Source organism: Astatotilapia calliptera, chromosome 16, assembly GCF_900246225.1.
Source record: "Astatotilapia calliptera chromosome 16, fAstCal1.2, whole genome shotgun sequence".
In the NCBI taxonomy this organism is placed as follows: domain Eukaryota; kingdom Metazoa; phylum Chordata; class Actinopteri; order Cichliformes; family Cichlidae; genus Astatotilapia; species Astatotilapia calliptera.
In genome coordinates, this window is record NC_039317.1 from 10,834,909 (window position 1) to 10,852,135 (window position 17,227).

General features: G+C 42.4%; 1 protein-coding gene across 1 annotated transcript in view; it reads right to left on the bottom strand.

Moving 5' to 3' along the window:
- Positions 1-17,227, bottom strand: part of kcnh3 (potassium voltage-gated channel, subfamily H (eag-related), member 3) — a 189,788-nt gene that overhangs the window by 11,793 nt on the left and 160,768 nt on the right. The window contains exons 9-11 of the mRNA XM_026143940.1: positions 15,873-16,072; positions 14,714-14,963; positions 5,455-5,669 (exon numbers count right to left, since the gene is read on the bottom strand). Coding sequence (XP_025999725.1) covers positions 5,455-5,669; positions 14,714-14,963; positions 15,873-16,072 — 665 coding nt within the window. The remainder of the gene's footprint in view (positions 1-5,454; positions 5,670-14,713; positions 14,964-15,872; positions 16,073-17,227) is intronic.

Here is a 17,227-nt window from a genome sequence, read left to right on the forward strand (position 1 = left end):
TATTTTTTATTTATTTATTTTTGTTGTTGCTGGGAGTTGGAACCCTATTAGTTAGGTTGCTTAATATTTATGCTAAGTACTCTTTAAAATACCAGAATAGGGAGGATGGTGTAGGTTTAAGTTTATTAGATTGATCAGTATTGCTGAACTATGAAAAATTTTTTTTTTCATACAGGTATAACAGAATAGCTTTAGTGTAGTTGTTGTTTTAAACTTGAGTATGAACTTATACAAAATGCAGCAAGATATTTAAAAAAACTGTTTTGTTGATTAAAAAACACTATATCGGATTCATATCGGTATCGGCAGATATCCAAATTTATGATATCGGTATCGGTATCGGACATAAAAAAGTGGTATCGTGCCATCTCTAATTTCTTCACAAAAAAGAAAGAAAATGTTTTTAAAAGAAGGTGGGTGGGGCTGTTGGGCTCACAGACAGGTCTATGTGTACCCAACATCAGGGATATCTGCGCTTATTACCATAATTCAAATCCAGAGTAGCCTGAAGCCCGAGCTTTATGCTCAGTGAGAAGATGTGTGCTTTTAAGAAGCGACTCTCGAAGCAAATCACCAACTTGACCAGCGTCTCTGATCAGATTCTGGTGGTTAGTTTGTTATTTTTATAGCTGTAAGTTTAAATTCAGTGGTCACTTTCTGGATCCTGGATACACAACGCTTCATAAGATTACAGTTTTCAAAAAACGGTTGGGAACCTCGGCTGTATCAGTGCGGCACTGGCTAATTTCCATTTTGACTGTTGATTGGCTGTTCTGAGCAGGATAACCTTCTCTTTTAATTCAAGATTCTTTGAGAGCCATGTCACCTCCTTACATCATGTTTACCTGTACACACACTGCCCTCAATATATATGAAACTTTGCGCATGTTTAATGTGAACAACATTACATAAACGTTATTAACGGAGTTGTATTTGATGGCTGGCTCACACAGATTGGCTGTGTGCCTATTTGGCATACAGATTACACTCCATCAGTCAACTACAGATACTCACACCTGATCTCGACTCATTATGTGTATAAAGCACACCTGTTCAAACAATCTTTTTCTTCCATTCCAACTTCTAAACCACCATGGGCAAGACCAAAGAACCTTCAAAGAACTAAGGTGACACCTTTGGTATGATTATTCGGACATGGAAGAAATATAAAATGACCATCAATCGCCCTCAATCTGGAGATCTATGTAAGATCTTGCCTCATGATGATGAACACGAGGAAGGTGGTGGATCAGCCCAAAGCTACACAGGAGGAGCTTGTTAATGATGTAAAGGCAGTCAGGAACAGTCAGCAGCCAGGAGCTTCTGTAAAGCGTGCCAAAATCCCAACTACAAGAAACGTCTGACTGCTGTGCTTGCTAACAAAGGTTTCTCATCAAGTACTAAGTCATGTTTTGTTTGGGCATCATATATTTATTTCATTCAATGACATGCAAATCAATTGATTGTTTATAATGTATATAATGGTTATGTTTTTTTCTGGCTTTTTGCTTGATAGTCTGTTTCACTCAGAGGTGGCTGTAGCTCAGGAGGTCATTTACTTATTGGAAGGTGGTTGGTTTGATTCCTGGCTGGCCTAGTCTGCATGCCACAGTAACCTTGGTCAAGGTAGAGAACCTAGATTTGCACTCTAATGCATCCGTTGAAGTGTGAATGTTAAATAAAAAGAAAGCTCTTAAGTAGAAAAAGGGCTTGTGTGAATGACACATATTATAGAACGGCACTATTATACGAACCAGGCCATTCACCATTTGATGTATGGGTGGCTTTCTTTTTATTCCAAATAAAGGTGCACAGAAGGCATATTTCAGATTTGCTTTTAAGGTTCTCGCTTTAGTAGTATTGAGATGGGTTTAAATTCTTGATTGCTGACATCACAAGCAGCTTTTAATGAGGACTTCACACTGTGTGCCACAGTCACCCTTGAGTGATTGTGTCAGATGCAGACATGTGAGGGAACAATCTGAAAGAGATGTGCAGAGGCTTATGGTGAACGGCTGAATGCCAATTATTTCTCATTTTTGTTTTTGAGAATCTGTTTGTCTCTTTGTCTTTGCCAGACTCCAAAAAGGAGTCTGTCATGCTACATTTAATACAGATCGCTGCATCTCACTTTTCCCACCCCTCATCACACACACACACACACACACACACACACACACACACACACACACACACACACACACACACACACACACACACACACACACACACACACACACACACACTCTGACAGTTACAGTCCCAAGCCTCCCCAGTTTCCCATCAGCTTTGTCCCTGCTTATGAAGTGAACAATTTAGGCTGTGATCAGCGTTGGTGCAGGGCTGGAGAAATTCAAGGGAATGAAATTTAAGTGGAAAAAACACAAAGACTAGTTCAAAATGTATTGAATCACAGGCTACACAAACAACTGAGAGTGTGTTGTGGTAGTTTGTGAGATAAGTAGGACTGACTTGTAGGAGAGCTCTAGCTCCCAGAAGCATGTTTACTCTAGCCACCCCAAAAAATCAATAATTTTGTAAAAATATACAAATTTCAGTTACTTGTGTCAAACAGTGGCTCTTCACTCAAGGTCAGAATGAGCGTAGCAGCGCTGCTAGTTTATTAAACCAGCAGTTTCACCTGTACAGGCTTCAAAATAATGACATCACCCATGCTCTAGCACACAACGCCTGGTGCAGTGAGTTATGAATGTATTTGAGCCAACACCCCTGTGCTTTCCCTTTCCCCTCTGCACTCTCCCCTCCTTCCCTGCCTGCTCAGCATCCTCCCTTTTTCCCCTCCTCTGTCCCCAGTGCCCTCCACTCAGCCAGCTCCCCCCTTCCATACCCGTGCCACTGTAATTTATTTTTAGCTTTCCTGTTCTATTCTTAGCTCCCAGCTCCGGAGCACACCAAGGAGCTGCTCTGCGATGCGGGGGCGTGATAAGTGTGCGCTTGCCGCGTGCCGCCATCCTCTTGCTCAACTGTGTGCGAGAGTGTGGGGGAGTTTGCATCATGTGTGCGGCTGGTTCGGGGCTGGGGGCAGAGATTTGGAAGCATGGAAGCTGATGCATGTATAGTAACTCATATGTGCTCTCAAGGGCAAGGATAAGCAAGTTGGTCCCCTGTGAGAATGGCCATAGAGTTAAAAACTTGTTCCAATATGTCTTTTCAGCAGCACAGTTCTGTGCGTGCTGTGCTCTGGCTGGTCATGCACATCGCATTTTTTCGCCCAAGGCTCTGGGGGGTCATGACAGTTAGTCTGCAACCAGTGAATCAGCAGTGAACTATCATTTATGCAATGGAGACTCTTTCTCATCTTTCTTGCTTCATAAACCCTTTCTTCATCCCCCCAGCACGTCTTTGATTTTTGAACACCGTCATTCATCATATAAGTTTGTAGATTGAAATACTACTTAAGTGAGGAAGAGGCTGCTGAATGTCTGCAGGCTTTATCTTCCATTTTTCACCAGTTTTGTCTTGGATACCTATGCAAATTCCCCTCCTTGGCTGCACATACTAGAATGTTTTTTTTTCCACACTAATAACCAGGATGGACATCTGTAACCCAGAACTAAGATATGCACAGCAGATTGTGCATCTAGAATAATACATCCTCTAGTCACACACCAACATGTTCACACTCTGCAGTAAGTGTGTTGATCCCTGGAGAAGCAAACTGCACTGCAGTAGAGTAGCAGAGAGTAAGAGCAGAAGAGAAAACAAGCTAACCAAATCCCCCCCTTCATCTTTCTTTCTCCTCCTCCTCCCTTTCTTTTACTCAGCTGGCAGAGCTATTTATATTAAGCAGGATCCAATCTTAGCAGCAGCTGTGGGGGGACAGCCAGTCAGGGAGAGCCCGTGCTCCCCTCCTGCTCTATTTTTAGTAACAGGACAACTTCAAACAGCAACACTAAGCTATTTTTGTCCCTACACTTTTTTTCCTCCATCCGCTGCTGCTGCAGCACCAGCCAAACGCAGTGTGTGTGTTGATGGAAGCAGGGAAAATGCCTTTCATGGCTGGGGTTGTCAGAGTGTGTGTGCACACATCTGGGTATTTTAAAGTAGTGGTGGTAGAATGCTCATGTATACCTTATATGTACACCTGCTCACTTGGAATACGTGAATTTCCCCAATGAGGGACAATAAAGGATATTTCTGTTCTGTTCTAATCATTCATGTGACCCTGGTTAAGGTGATTATCTCCTCAGGTTACTCATAAATGTTCCTCATTGGACTGTCAGTCTGCACATTTAATGTTGTGACTAATCTGGTGGGCTGTTTAATTACAACTGTTCCTATTTAAATCTATGAATGTGCACTATTCACAGACTAGCCTTATGCCATCTGCACGTGCATCTGCCTTTCTTACAGGAACATTTTGGTAAATGGTAACTAGATTGGTTGTATAGATATAGCACTACATAACCAGGTCACAGTACACACACACACAGACACTATTCTACTCTACCTGAGCACTTAAAGCACTTTCTACTGCATGTCTCATTCACACAAGCAAGTGCTTTCTACCTAATATTCACACACATTCATACTCTGATTAATTCAAATTTAATTTAATTTTTTTATACAGCACCAAGTCACAACAACAGTCACCTCAAGATGGGTTATGTTGTAAAGTAGAGACCCCACGATAATACAGAGAAATCTTTTGAGCAAGCACTTGGTGATAATGGGAAGGAAAAACTCCCTTTTAACAGGAAGCCATCGAGCAGAACCAAGCCAAGGATGAGGCAGCCATCTGCCATGACCAGTTGGGGGTGAAGGGAAGGGGGATGGAACAAAAGGCACACTCTGGAAGAAGTTGGTTATGATGCGATAAACACGTCAGTATCTTGGCCTACTATGGCATGCAGACTAGAGGAGCCACGGATCAAACTACCAACCTTCCGATTAGTAGATGACCGGCTTGACCTCCTGAGCTACAGCCACCACTGATGGATGTAAACATTTATCTTATATACAGTCCATAATAAATCGGACTGAGAATGACTTGTAACAGCTTGTAGATTGAAAGGTCATAAGGTGTAAAGAATATCCTGTTTCATAATTTACTAAATGAACTATATGATGTATTGAACAAGACTTAAAACTAGTAAGTTACTAGTAAAACTATCAGTGAAGGTGTTACAAGGTCATAAATTAGGTCAAAAGTATAATTATTTTAATTTTCATAGATATCCATATATAATCTTAGATCTTTACACAAATAAAGAAGTATGTGCTTTTAGATTGTGGGTCTTTTATAGATCATTTCTGGTCAGTATTTGCAGCTGTTTAATGACCACAGAGGTGAACTCTACTCCATTTGAAATTCAAATTCAGCTCAAGTGTACTTATTTTTAAATGTGCAGTAGACTAACAAAAACATTCACAAGTTCACTGACAAACGCGCATAAACAGTAAGTCCATCATGAATCTACTACAGGTACTCACATCAGCCCCGTGGCCCTCTCGTAGATTGTAAGTCAGGTCATGTTGTATCTCGCTGATGAACTTCTGGGCATACTCAGGGTAAAGTCGGAGAACCTCTCGGAGACCCTTGAGGCTGATATACTGCAGGTCACAGTAAGTAAGGGCCTTGACATTAGCGTTGGTTTTGATCACTTGTTCCTTCGTCAGGGAGTCTGAGCCAATTAGATCTCCTTTACCTGGGGAGGGGGATGACAAAGGGAGTGATGCACAGATACCTGTCTTTGAAGCAGCTGTTTAGAGGCAGCCTATTCTCACTAGCTGTCAACACCTGAGAGAACATCATGAGCCATTAAGCTTCACACACTGACGTTCTGAGCAGCACATCATCAAAGACAGAAGATTAAAGATTTGGACCTGTGAAGTCATCTCAGCAGCAGCGTGGGAACATGTGTTTGCATATGTCTAATGTACCTGCAAACCCTGGTCCCTTCAATTTATATAAACCAACACCACCTGCATAAAGCAGCACAGTGTAACTTACTTTGGTAAGCTTTACCATATATTAGCACACTAGTAGCCTGTGCTGCCTTGACACAATTGGTTTCTTATGAAACATACTGTACAGCCTTAGCAGAGTAGAGCAGCCAAGGACCGAATTAGTAGATTCAAGCAATCTACTAATTGGAAGGTCTAGGCCTAGTCCAGGTTTGGCAGTTGCCAGGAGAACGGTACTTGTCTGACTGCATTGTGCCAAGTGTACAGTTTGATGGAGGGGGATTATATGGTGTGCTTGTTTTTCGATCCCCGGGCTCTCTGTCCTGGTCGTTGTGTCCTTGGGCAAGACACTTTACCCTACCGCCTACCAGTGTTGGTCAAGTTACTTGAAAAAAGTAATCAGTAACTAATTACTGATTACTCCCCCCAAAAAGTAATCCCGTTACTTTACTGATTACTTATTTTCAAAAGTAATTAATTACTTAGTTACTTAGTTACTGTTTAAAAACACGATTTACAACCTGAAGAGGTGATAAAGTGATAGATCTGTCAGCCCAATTCTACTTTTTCTGCATAATCCATCATACAAAATGTAATCAAATGGAAAAGTCTCTTTTTTTTAACTTGTTTTATCAGTTTTAATCTTTTAACTTTATGCATCAAGCAAAAATGTAATTATATGCAACATTCTCTGACTTGAATAAATTAGTTTAACATTTAACCCTATTTTCTACACATTCCAGCACATAAAATAAAATATTTTTTGTGTTTACACTCACTCTTTCAAATAGATGCAAGTAAAACACAGCAGAAAATAAATAAAGTCAAAGACTCAGCGGTCCTGTTGCTCTATTTTCACCTGTAAAGCAGGACTGCGGTAGGCGGAGGTTTACCCTGGTGCAGGTGTGCCGCGGTCAGTTGAAGAATCCGCGAGTTTCTCTGTGAATTTCCGATTACGTCGTAGCGCACTCGGTGCTTGCTTGGAAGTTTAGGGGTTTTTTTCGCTAATGGACGCTAATGTTTTTGTCACTTTTTATGGAATCAAACTCAAAGTAAGGTCAGTACTTCCACACTTTAAACGCTGCACGCTCATACTCTCTCCCACAATCGATATGTGAGCCATTGTTGATCTGCACACAGCTGTTGTCACCAACAGCGCACTCGCTTACGTCACTGTCGTGAGACATTCTCGCAAAAAATCACAGTTTTAGTAACGCAGTAACGCAGCGTTCCTACGGGAAAGTAACGGTAATCTAATTACCGATTTTGCAATAGTAATCCCTTACTTTACTCGTTACTTGAAAAAGTAATCAGATTACAGTAACGCGTTACGCGTTACTGCCCATCTCTGCCGCCTACTGGTGTTGGCCAGAGGGGCCGATGGTGCGATATGGCAGCCTCGCTTCTGTCAGTCTGCCCCAGGGCAGCTGTGGCTACAACTGTAGCTGCCTCCACCAGTGTATGAATGTGAGAGTGAATGAATAGTGGTATTGTAAAGCGCTTTGGGTGCCTTGAAAAGCGCTATATAAATCCAATCCATTATTATTATTATTATTAGGAGCTGGGCTCAGAGTTTCAGTGAAAAGAAGCATACCAAGACATTTTGAATAACTTTATTCTCTCAACTTGGTGGGAACAGTTTGGGGATGGCCTCTTCCTGTTCCAACATGATTGTACACCAGTGCACAAAGCAAGGTCCGTAAAGACATGGATGAGTGACTTACACCTTTGGGATCATTTAGAGGGGAGACTGAGAGCGAGGCTTTCTCATCCAATACCAGTGTCTGACCTCACGCATGTGATTCTGGGAGAATGGTCAAAAATCCCCATGAACGCATTCCTTAACCTTGTGAGAGCCTTCCCCGAGGAGCTACAGCTGTTATAGCTGCAGCTATGGCAGTTATGGCAGTACAGTGTAACAAGAAGAACAAACTCATTGGCTGAGGTTGGCTTACTGACTTTCACTATGCTGCCTACAAACACTTGGCTTTGTGCTGTGCTGTGCTTAAGAACCATAATCATATATATCCAGTGTGCATATGTGTGTGAAAGCAGACTAGTGAACACGTGTGTATGACCACCTAAATTAAGCAAACATCCTCTAATTTATAAAAATATGCTTTTTAGCATGTGGCTAATTGGGACAGAATTTATTTGAGACCCTAGTGAGGAGGAGAGTTTTGACTTTAGACACAATGCAAAGATGTCACCTTTTTCTAAGCTGCTCTGTAAATAAATCACTAGAAGAAATTGTCAGAAATAACAATACTGGTCACATTACCATGTCCTGTGTATAACTACACAATATACAGTTAGCATACAACCATACAATGTATATGAGCAGCATAGATTGCATCGATTACTAAGTGAAGGCATGGATTGGATGGTTGGATGTTAGAAAGAAAATGGAAATGTGTTTGTGAGGCATCAGACAGACAAAGACCCCCCACAGTATATGGGGAGGGGGGGGGGGGGGGGAAAGGGAAAAAGTCAAACAAAGAAGGAACGAGGCTGCACAGCCACAACGCAAAGAAAAGAAAGAGGGGGCTGAAGAGAAAAACAAGCAGAGAGAGAACAGAGGCAAAATAGAGGGAGGCGGGGCGGAGAAGGGCAGAGGCGAGCAGGGACCTAAAAAGGGTGATGGAGTGCGGAGGTGGACTAAGAAGAGGGAGGGTGGAAGACGAAAGAATCAAGAGAGCTGTGAGAGGAAGTGGAGAGGGACACAATGTGGGGGTGGCTGCAGACTGGCATGAGACGAAATGGAGGGGCAGGGTGAGAAAGAGTGAGGGAAGGGGGAGAGGTAGGGCGAGCAAGAGCTCGACGCACGCCACGTGAGCGACAGCAGTTACTGGACTCGGCCTTCCAGCCCTCCTTTGAACCTTGAACCACCTCGGTGTCCTGCTGCCTCTGCACTCGGCACCATCCAACTGTCATCTGCAGCCCCCACCCTGAAATCTGTGCTGCTTCTTAATTTGGCACGATGGGCCCTTCTTATGCTCCGGCTGTCTTTTTTACGTCACTCACAACCCCCCTGCAGTTCAGCACAAATGCGCTGTCACAAAGATGACGGGTGACCAAGAGTGACAGCAGCGACAAGGAGCGCTTTGGCTCATAATCGCAGCAAAATGTTAAACTGAGCAGGAGACAAACACTTGCAAGTGACATTTAAGTGCATGTATCTGTCTCGTCATAAAAGTGTAGGTGAAAGTGATGAGGGCAGGGAACAAAGGCTTATCGACGGAGCTCAATTTATCAACGTCGTTGATTTGATGCCTTGAGTAGGATTTTTCTTTTGCTCTTGATCTTTTTAAAGACTAACTAACTAACTCAAAATACTGGGTCAAAATGACCCAGAACTGTTATTCGTCTGCCCTGGTTATAGAATACATTCAGAAAACTGTGCAAAAAATTGTACCTATTGTACCCTCCTGTTTTCAAAACGTTAACTCGATGATTGCATGCATGCAATGCTTTTAGAGGACACCTGTGAATTATATACAGACACTGTGCTAGTCTAGAACAGTGCAGTGACCCACTTACTTCATCTGAAGTCTTGGTGTCATCGTAGTGGGTCATTTTGGTCTGTTGGTCATCACCGAGGCTAATGTTCTTCATCTCGTACTGCTTACGTTAGCCTGAAAATTTGGTCTTCAGTTGACCTTTACTTTGACCATCACACAGAATCACAGCGACTATGGAGCGATGTATTACTTAAAACTGAATTAACAGTATGTGACACCAGTAAAAACATTGACCTTTTATTTCATCACACCCCCATGCTAGACCAAGATGCCTAATTTATTAGATGGCTAGATGGGAGCGAGGGGTAAAATAAGAAGAGGGAAGTATGAGATGTTGATTGAAAACTTGCCTTTAAGTCATGTTATTTCCCAGCAGCTTCCTGTTTAGGGATAAAATGTTCTTGCTCTGATAAAGTTGTATGGCACTGTCTTGAAACACTATTGTTGCTAATTGGTGTGTGGGTTTATGATTCAGGATTTTCAGCCTCATACTGCAGAACAAAATAAGACTGATAATTGTCTGTGGCTGTGACTCTAATTTATCGTGTGCAGTTGCACTTTCACACGTGATGATGTGAGACCGGCCATGGGTTTGAGATTAATCTGTTTTATTGTCCATCAGGGTCCAGAACAGTTCCTGGAAGAACACTGTACCACGATGGGCTCCACCAGTGCAAAGAGTTCTGTGAACTTTGCAGGACTCTGCTCTTTCCACACTTCAAAAGAGCAAATAAATGGATGAATGGCTGTCACTGCAAATGGCATTAAAGAAACTCATGCCCATACCTATCAGTCTGATCTTCCATCCTCACTGCACGTGTGCAAGCTGCTAAACTGACATGAACTAACAGTCCACCAGTGCAGCTTTCACGTCACACAGACCAGAAAAAATAAAAGATTAAAGTAAAAAAGAAAGAAAAAAGCAGTCTCAGTGCTTTCCTAATGAAGGAATATGAAAGAATAAATGAAGTGTGAATTGTATTAAGCTGGAAACATAGGATGTAATGGTACACTGGTGGTTGTGATATTCATGTCTGTGGTAAAGGTGCAGAGCATGACTATTTGGGTTTCCACCCACACTGTGTCTGCAAATTCAGCCCTGTTTAATATTAGGCTTCTGCCTTCACATCCCCAGAGACTAACATGCACTCACACTGCATGTGCGCACACACACTGGTGCACAAACACAAACAGTATTAGAAAGGTTACATCTTTGTGTTTTCTTATGTGTGACTTTGTTTCTCAGCTCTTTTGTTTGCAGTTACATCCTTTACAATTACTTCGGGTGCTGGGCGCTACATTTAGACATGTGGAGAGTGAACTGAGGTGAGGACCAAACCGCTCTGTGGGCTGACTAGTCACAATCTGAAATTCAACTGGAAAAATCATGGACGCTGGACTCTCCAACCTAAATCGTTTTTAGCATAAAAAGCCAGCACCTGTTATGGCTTCACTCTAACAGCATGCACATCTAGAGGCACCATTAATGTTAAAACTTATTATGATACTTACAGAATACCACAGTTTTTGTCTCGGCCGTATCATTTTATTTTGCTGTATTTATCTGCGACACCTCAAAGGCCGGTCCGTGAAAATATTGTCGGACATTAAACCGGTCCGTTCCGCAAAAAAGGTTGGGGACCGCTGCTGTACATCATTTCATAGAAACGGTACTCCCTGATGGCTGTGGCCACTTTCAGCAGGATAATGCACCCTGCCACAAAGTAGCAGACTGGTTCAGAAATGAGGAGGAGCATAACTATGAGTTTGAGGTGCTGACATGGCCTCCAAATTCCTTAGATCTCACTCCAATCAAGCATCTGTGGGATGTGTTGGACGAACAATCCATGAGGGCCCTCACAGCTTACAGGACTTACAGGACCTGTCGCTACCATCAGTCAGATAAAACAGCACACGTTCTGGTGGAGTCCATGTCTCAATAGGTCAGGACTGTTTTGGCAGCAAAAAAACATTTGTTGTGTTTTCTCTGCACTCTCTCAGTTACAAATAGGGTTTAAAACATTTGCCAATTGCTGCATTCTGTTTCACAATTTCCACAGAGTCACAACTTTGTTGGCAAAGAGTTTGTGCCTTCCTACACAGCACACCCAGAACCGGCCGCAACAGCAAGGACTGAAGAACATTTCCGAACCACATTTCTCATTTGGAAGAGTCTGAGGTAATACTGTATACCAAGCTCATACTTATGTTTTCTTACTGGCATGTGGCTAGTAAGAAAAAATTCGCTCCAAGACACCCACAGTATTCACCCTGCACCACGCTCTAATTACAGCTTTTGGCTGTCAGTGAAGACATCTGACAAAAAATATTTTGAAAGCTACTAACACCCATGACAGCTCATACAGCAACATTAATCAACTTTGATGCACCTTCATACCTATTTCAAGATAGCCTATTACTTGCCATGCTTCTTCAAATCATTTTTTTAATCTTTCAAATGTTTATAAGATTTCTGTGATGTGTGGGAACCTTGATAGTTGCACTCTCGAACAGAAATCGTGGAACCATAAACGAATCACGGTGAGATTCTGAAGGGTTTTTGCTTTTCAGGTGCCTGTGAGAAATTAAACTCTGAGGTGGAGGTGTTACTGGCTTGCAAGGAAAATGTCACTGCTCCCCTGTTGTGGGAGGTTAATAACTCAAGTGTGTGAGTAGAAGCTCCAGTCACTCTCCTGAACACGCCAGCAGAGCTGAGCTACTGTCAGGATGTGTAATAGTTTCAAATTAAAAGGGACCTACTAATCGCTAATTCAATTTCTGAGCAGCTCCTCAGTTCATCCTCTCGTTCAAACAAGCTGTTTAAAGTTCAAGCTCTGCCAACGATTTAATCACCACTAAACATTTTGGAGTCTCATAAGTACTTATGTTGATCATGTAAACTGGCTGAAAGAAACATGTTTTCCAAAAGAGCTGTGTGTCTTGTGAAAACCCGCTTCTCTCAGACACCAACCTCCATGGCTAAAAAAAAATTGCGACAAAAACTGCAATCCCCACTCGCTCAAGTAACACATTACTGTACTGAATTCAGTAACCAAAAGAGATTAAATCAGACACTTGTGTTCAAGTCATGTGCAGGTCTGCAAGTTCAGAAGAGGGTCGACACGATCATTCATTTTATTTTTATTGCACAAAAAGACACGGATGTGAAGCGGAAATCGGCACCTATCCACTGCTGACATCAGCAGTATGTGTAAGTATGTGCAAAGACAGATGCCAACTCAAGTCTAGTAGTGAGAAACCCCAGATCCATAGTGCATGCTGCCCATGGCCAAGGAGCCAAAACCTTGATTTTCTGCAGGTAACCAAAGCATCTGATGAGCCGTGAGGCTTGTAGAACTGCAGTGTGCATTTGAGCCTGTGCTCTTTGGGCTGGTTTGCACCTTTGCTATTCATAGTAAACACTAAAACTGTCCCCAGTGATTTGTGTCAGCGTGTGGGATTCTAGCCAGAAAATTCATCTTACGCTCTGTTACCCAGTAACTGAACTATTTTCTTTTTGAGTAATGACCCCAACAATGTTCACTATCATAGGCCAGAGACTATACCTGTTATAGACATCAGCCAACATTATTATGCATACCGTATGTGTGCCTCTCTGTTTATGCCTCACCGCCGCTTTGTGGTCGCCGCTCTCACCTGTGTGAAGAGTGAAACACAGCTGCTGGCGTGTGCTTTGGTGTTGTCATGCACCTCTGGATTTAACATGACCAGGTAGGAGACACACGTGTGTGAGCGGGTCTGTGTTTCAGTGACATATCAGTGATGCAGCACAGAGATTCTGTGATGGCAGAGCAACAGTGAGAAAAGATGAGGAAGTGGAGGAAGCAAGAAGAATGAGTTGAGTAAAGTTTGACTTATCTGACTGTTTTGTTTAATGTGCCTTATAATCCGGTGCGCCTTATGGTCCGAAAAATATGGTACATTAAACCCTATGGAACAAAAATAGGATGCCATTAAAGTTCATATGTGTGTGAAGGTAGAAAAGCGAATACTTTTGGCAGTGCAGTGTAACAAACAGAACAAACTCGTTGGCCGAGGTAGGCCTCACTGAGTTTCACTATGCTGCCTACAAACACTGGCTTGGTGTCGTTGTTCAGAACCATAATCATATATGTTGTGTGCATATGTGTGCTGCATAGAAAAGGGATTTATAAATGTGTGTAACAGTTGGACCAACTATTGAAAACTGTAGCTTCTCTTCCTTGCCAGCAAAATTCCCTCCGTTGCATTACAGAGCCTCAAGATTCCTTCACTGCAGAGGTTTTTCCTACATTTTGCCATGTAAGGAATAAAGTTCTCCAGCCTCATCTGATTCTTAGATTCATTACATTAACTGACAGCACAAAGATTAAAACAGAAGTGCCAAACTGCCAACAAAAACCCTCATTCATCCATCCATCCATCCATCCATCCATCCATCCATCCATCCATCCATCCATCCATCCATCCATTCATTCATTAGTTTGGTTATAGGTGCATACAGTGTAAGACCTGTTTCATCTCTGCTCACAGTAAATAGAAGATTATTCTGTCGAGCTCACAGGATCAACACTGTGGGAAATCATTACTCTCTCGGCTTGTATCAAGCTTGGAAACGTCTCTTTAAAGCAGCAGAGCATAAACAGCTGCTCTTTATCAGCTCGCCTTCAGCCTCGTCTTCCCCTTTGTTTGAATATTACACACACACGCACACACAAACACACACCCGTTTTATGTCCTGCCTTCCTTCTCCTTTTTCACCATCATCAATTTTAATTTCCATTAGACACTCCAGACCAGGTTGCTCTGCAGGTCTGAGCCAGCACTGTGAAATTATTTTAACTGTAATCACTGAACTGAGAGATGATCTCTCTTTCCCCCTCTGAAGTCCATACTTCGTTAGCAGCACTTAATATTAACACAGGCACACATTCAGCCGGCACATTCTCAAATGAACCATTCTCCCCCTTCGTTTAATATTCAGCACGATGTCCCGCAGATCATCTCACATCCTCCAAATCTCAGTTTCAAAGATAATTGTCTGTCAGAGCCGAGGGTGTCCAGTGTAGTTCTCACTCAGATCTGTGTCCTTCCTTCAAACAACAAAGATCCTAATTACGTTTTAGTTTAATTAAGTAACCGTGTGATCTTTTTTTTTTTTTTTGCAGTTTGGCAACTTGACTGAGAAATGTTGTTATCCTGGAACACACTGACAGGACATCGTGTTCTCTGCTTAAGAGAACTTTACTGTTTCTCTGACTTACCTAGGATAGCCAGCACAGTGTTGTCTTTCAGGACCTCCATGGAACCTGAGCAGACGAAATAGATAGCCTGCAAGGCGTCTCCCTGCCGGATGAGGAACTCCCCTGGAGCGCAGAAGGAGGTCTTGATGATGAGGGAGAGGGAACGCAGGCAGCCCCTGCTGGCTGACTCAAACAGAGGCAGCTGGAGCAGCTCCTTGTTCAGGTGCATGGCGATATCAGCCCTCAGCTCATCTGGGAAGTCTTTCAGAAGCTGTGAAGTGAAAGTTCACACTGAACAGCTGGTCTTTACTTCCATATAGTTTTATACAAAAAATAACCCTTTGCCGCAGGCTTGAAGAGCCTCTCCAAATGTAAAAATGTGATAACCTCACAGAAAGTTTAAAGTACTCAGTGGGCATTTCAAACCACATGCAAGATCAGAGAAGCTTGTAAGACATGATGAAATAATCTAGGACTACTCTTTTTTTTTTTTTACATTACTCAGGGTTGCTCGTGGTATATCAGGCACTTAATTTTAGAATATTTACTTGCCTTGGGCAAATCTTTTCAAGCTGCAACATATAAATAGATCCTTCCAATAATCCTGATTTATTTATAATTGAGAAAATCTTAAAATTAAAGTCAGAGAAAAGTTCCAGATTTGACACCTAAAAGCACTGGTGACCTCTATGCTATTCTGTTTCTGTAGCTCACAGCTTTACCACCGACGTGTTAAAGTGTCGCTTAGGTGTAAGAACTGGGAGCTTAGCTGGCAAACTTCTCAGTGACAATGCGTAAAAATGGTTGTAATTCTTAAACAATTCTCACTAAAGTTTATGTAAAACGTGTTGTGTTCATTTCAAGCTGAAAGTCTGCACCTCAGTCAGTTTGATTTAAAATCCACTCTTGTGGAGTATAAGAGGCTAAACCACAAAGAAATGTTTTTGTGCAAGAAATGATTCGACCTAATTGTATTCTCAGAGCAGGCTTTCATCTCAAGCTGTACACTGGACCCTGTTCTCAACTCAAGGTGTAGATAAAACTTCCAGCAGACAACAAGACGTCCAGTGCTGAACTCTGGTTCCTCTGAACAGTGAAGCTGTTTAGTGGAGAGCATCTTTGAGCTTTCACTCTGGAGAACAGGCTATAAAGCAGTGCAACATAAACAGCAGCTTCTCACCTCACTAACGTCGATCCCGTTGTTGACCGACCACATAGTTTGGAAACACTCCAGCATGCGCTGCTCCAAAGCTTTGGGCAACCGATGGACTCTGATGAAGTCCTTCAGGTCCTTGGTGCGGGTGTGGTAAAGCGAGCGGCGCGAGTACATTCTCTGGATGATGGCTGTCACGTTGCCAAACACAACTGCATGCATCAGTGCTGGACACAGAGGAAAGGTTTCTTTATTGTTCTCGGTGCGCTTCTAGTTTGATACAGAATTAATTACTGCGGCTCGATTGGCTTCTTTCTAGAAAAGACCTCATTAAAGTCCCATAATACTTCTGCGCAGCAGGAAGCTTCATGGGATGTCTTTATAAGCCCTGAGAAGTTAAAAAGCACAGGGCTTAGAAGGACTTAGCTGCTCTAAAACCACTGTGAAGCACTGCCGAGAGTAGATTACGGTGTTCACAGAATGTCAGTAACACACTGCTGAAAAATAATCCCACTGTTCAGAAAACCTTTTATTTCTAATCAATGACAACTAAATTATTATTCCAAACAAACCCCAAAACAGCTCCAACCCCAGTGTGAGCATATTTGTTCAACAGTGCCACACACACAGGTTTGGTCTTAATGTGAGCACAGCTAACCAGCAGCTATCTCCAAAGACTGGAATCGTTTCATAATGCACTTTTCCTGAGGGAGCCACACAGCAGTTTCTCTTCCTAAAAGCAGTTTGAAAAGCTGCTGAAACAGCAGTCAGACCACGGGGACACTTACACGGTCCACTGACAGCCAGACTAATGGCTTCATTTTATAAAGAAACTGGGTTTTTAAAAGGCTGAATTATCTCTAAGTTATAGCTCATAGTATCTGTGTGCAGCAGCTTACCACGAGAGAACATTAAACTATGTTTACGGAAAACATTATAGAGATTAATGAAGCTGTGGTCAACTCTCACTGCTGTTACATTCAATCTAACAGCAATCTCCTTTAACAAAGGAGCTAGGATGCTAGCAATCAAAGCAAGGTCAAAATGGAATATGATCTCTAGGGTGGTTGAGAATAACCAATGCTGTGGGACTTCCAGATACCAACAGGACAATTATAATGGTGGACGACAGCTGTAGTGATAGATGAGTGGGTATAACAAGTGATAACAACATCAGGAACTAGGAACACAGGAATCTTGAGAAATACCAAGGGCTGAGAGGAACTAGAGAATATGAAGGTGAAGGCAACAGTGATCTCCGAGTTACTCAGGGCAGTGACCCCAAACTGAGCAAGTAGTTCATCTGGACACAGATCTCAGGAACAATATCAGAGATCTGTGTCCAGAAGAGCGCAGTCCTAGGAGCAGTAACAATACGGTAC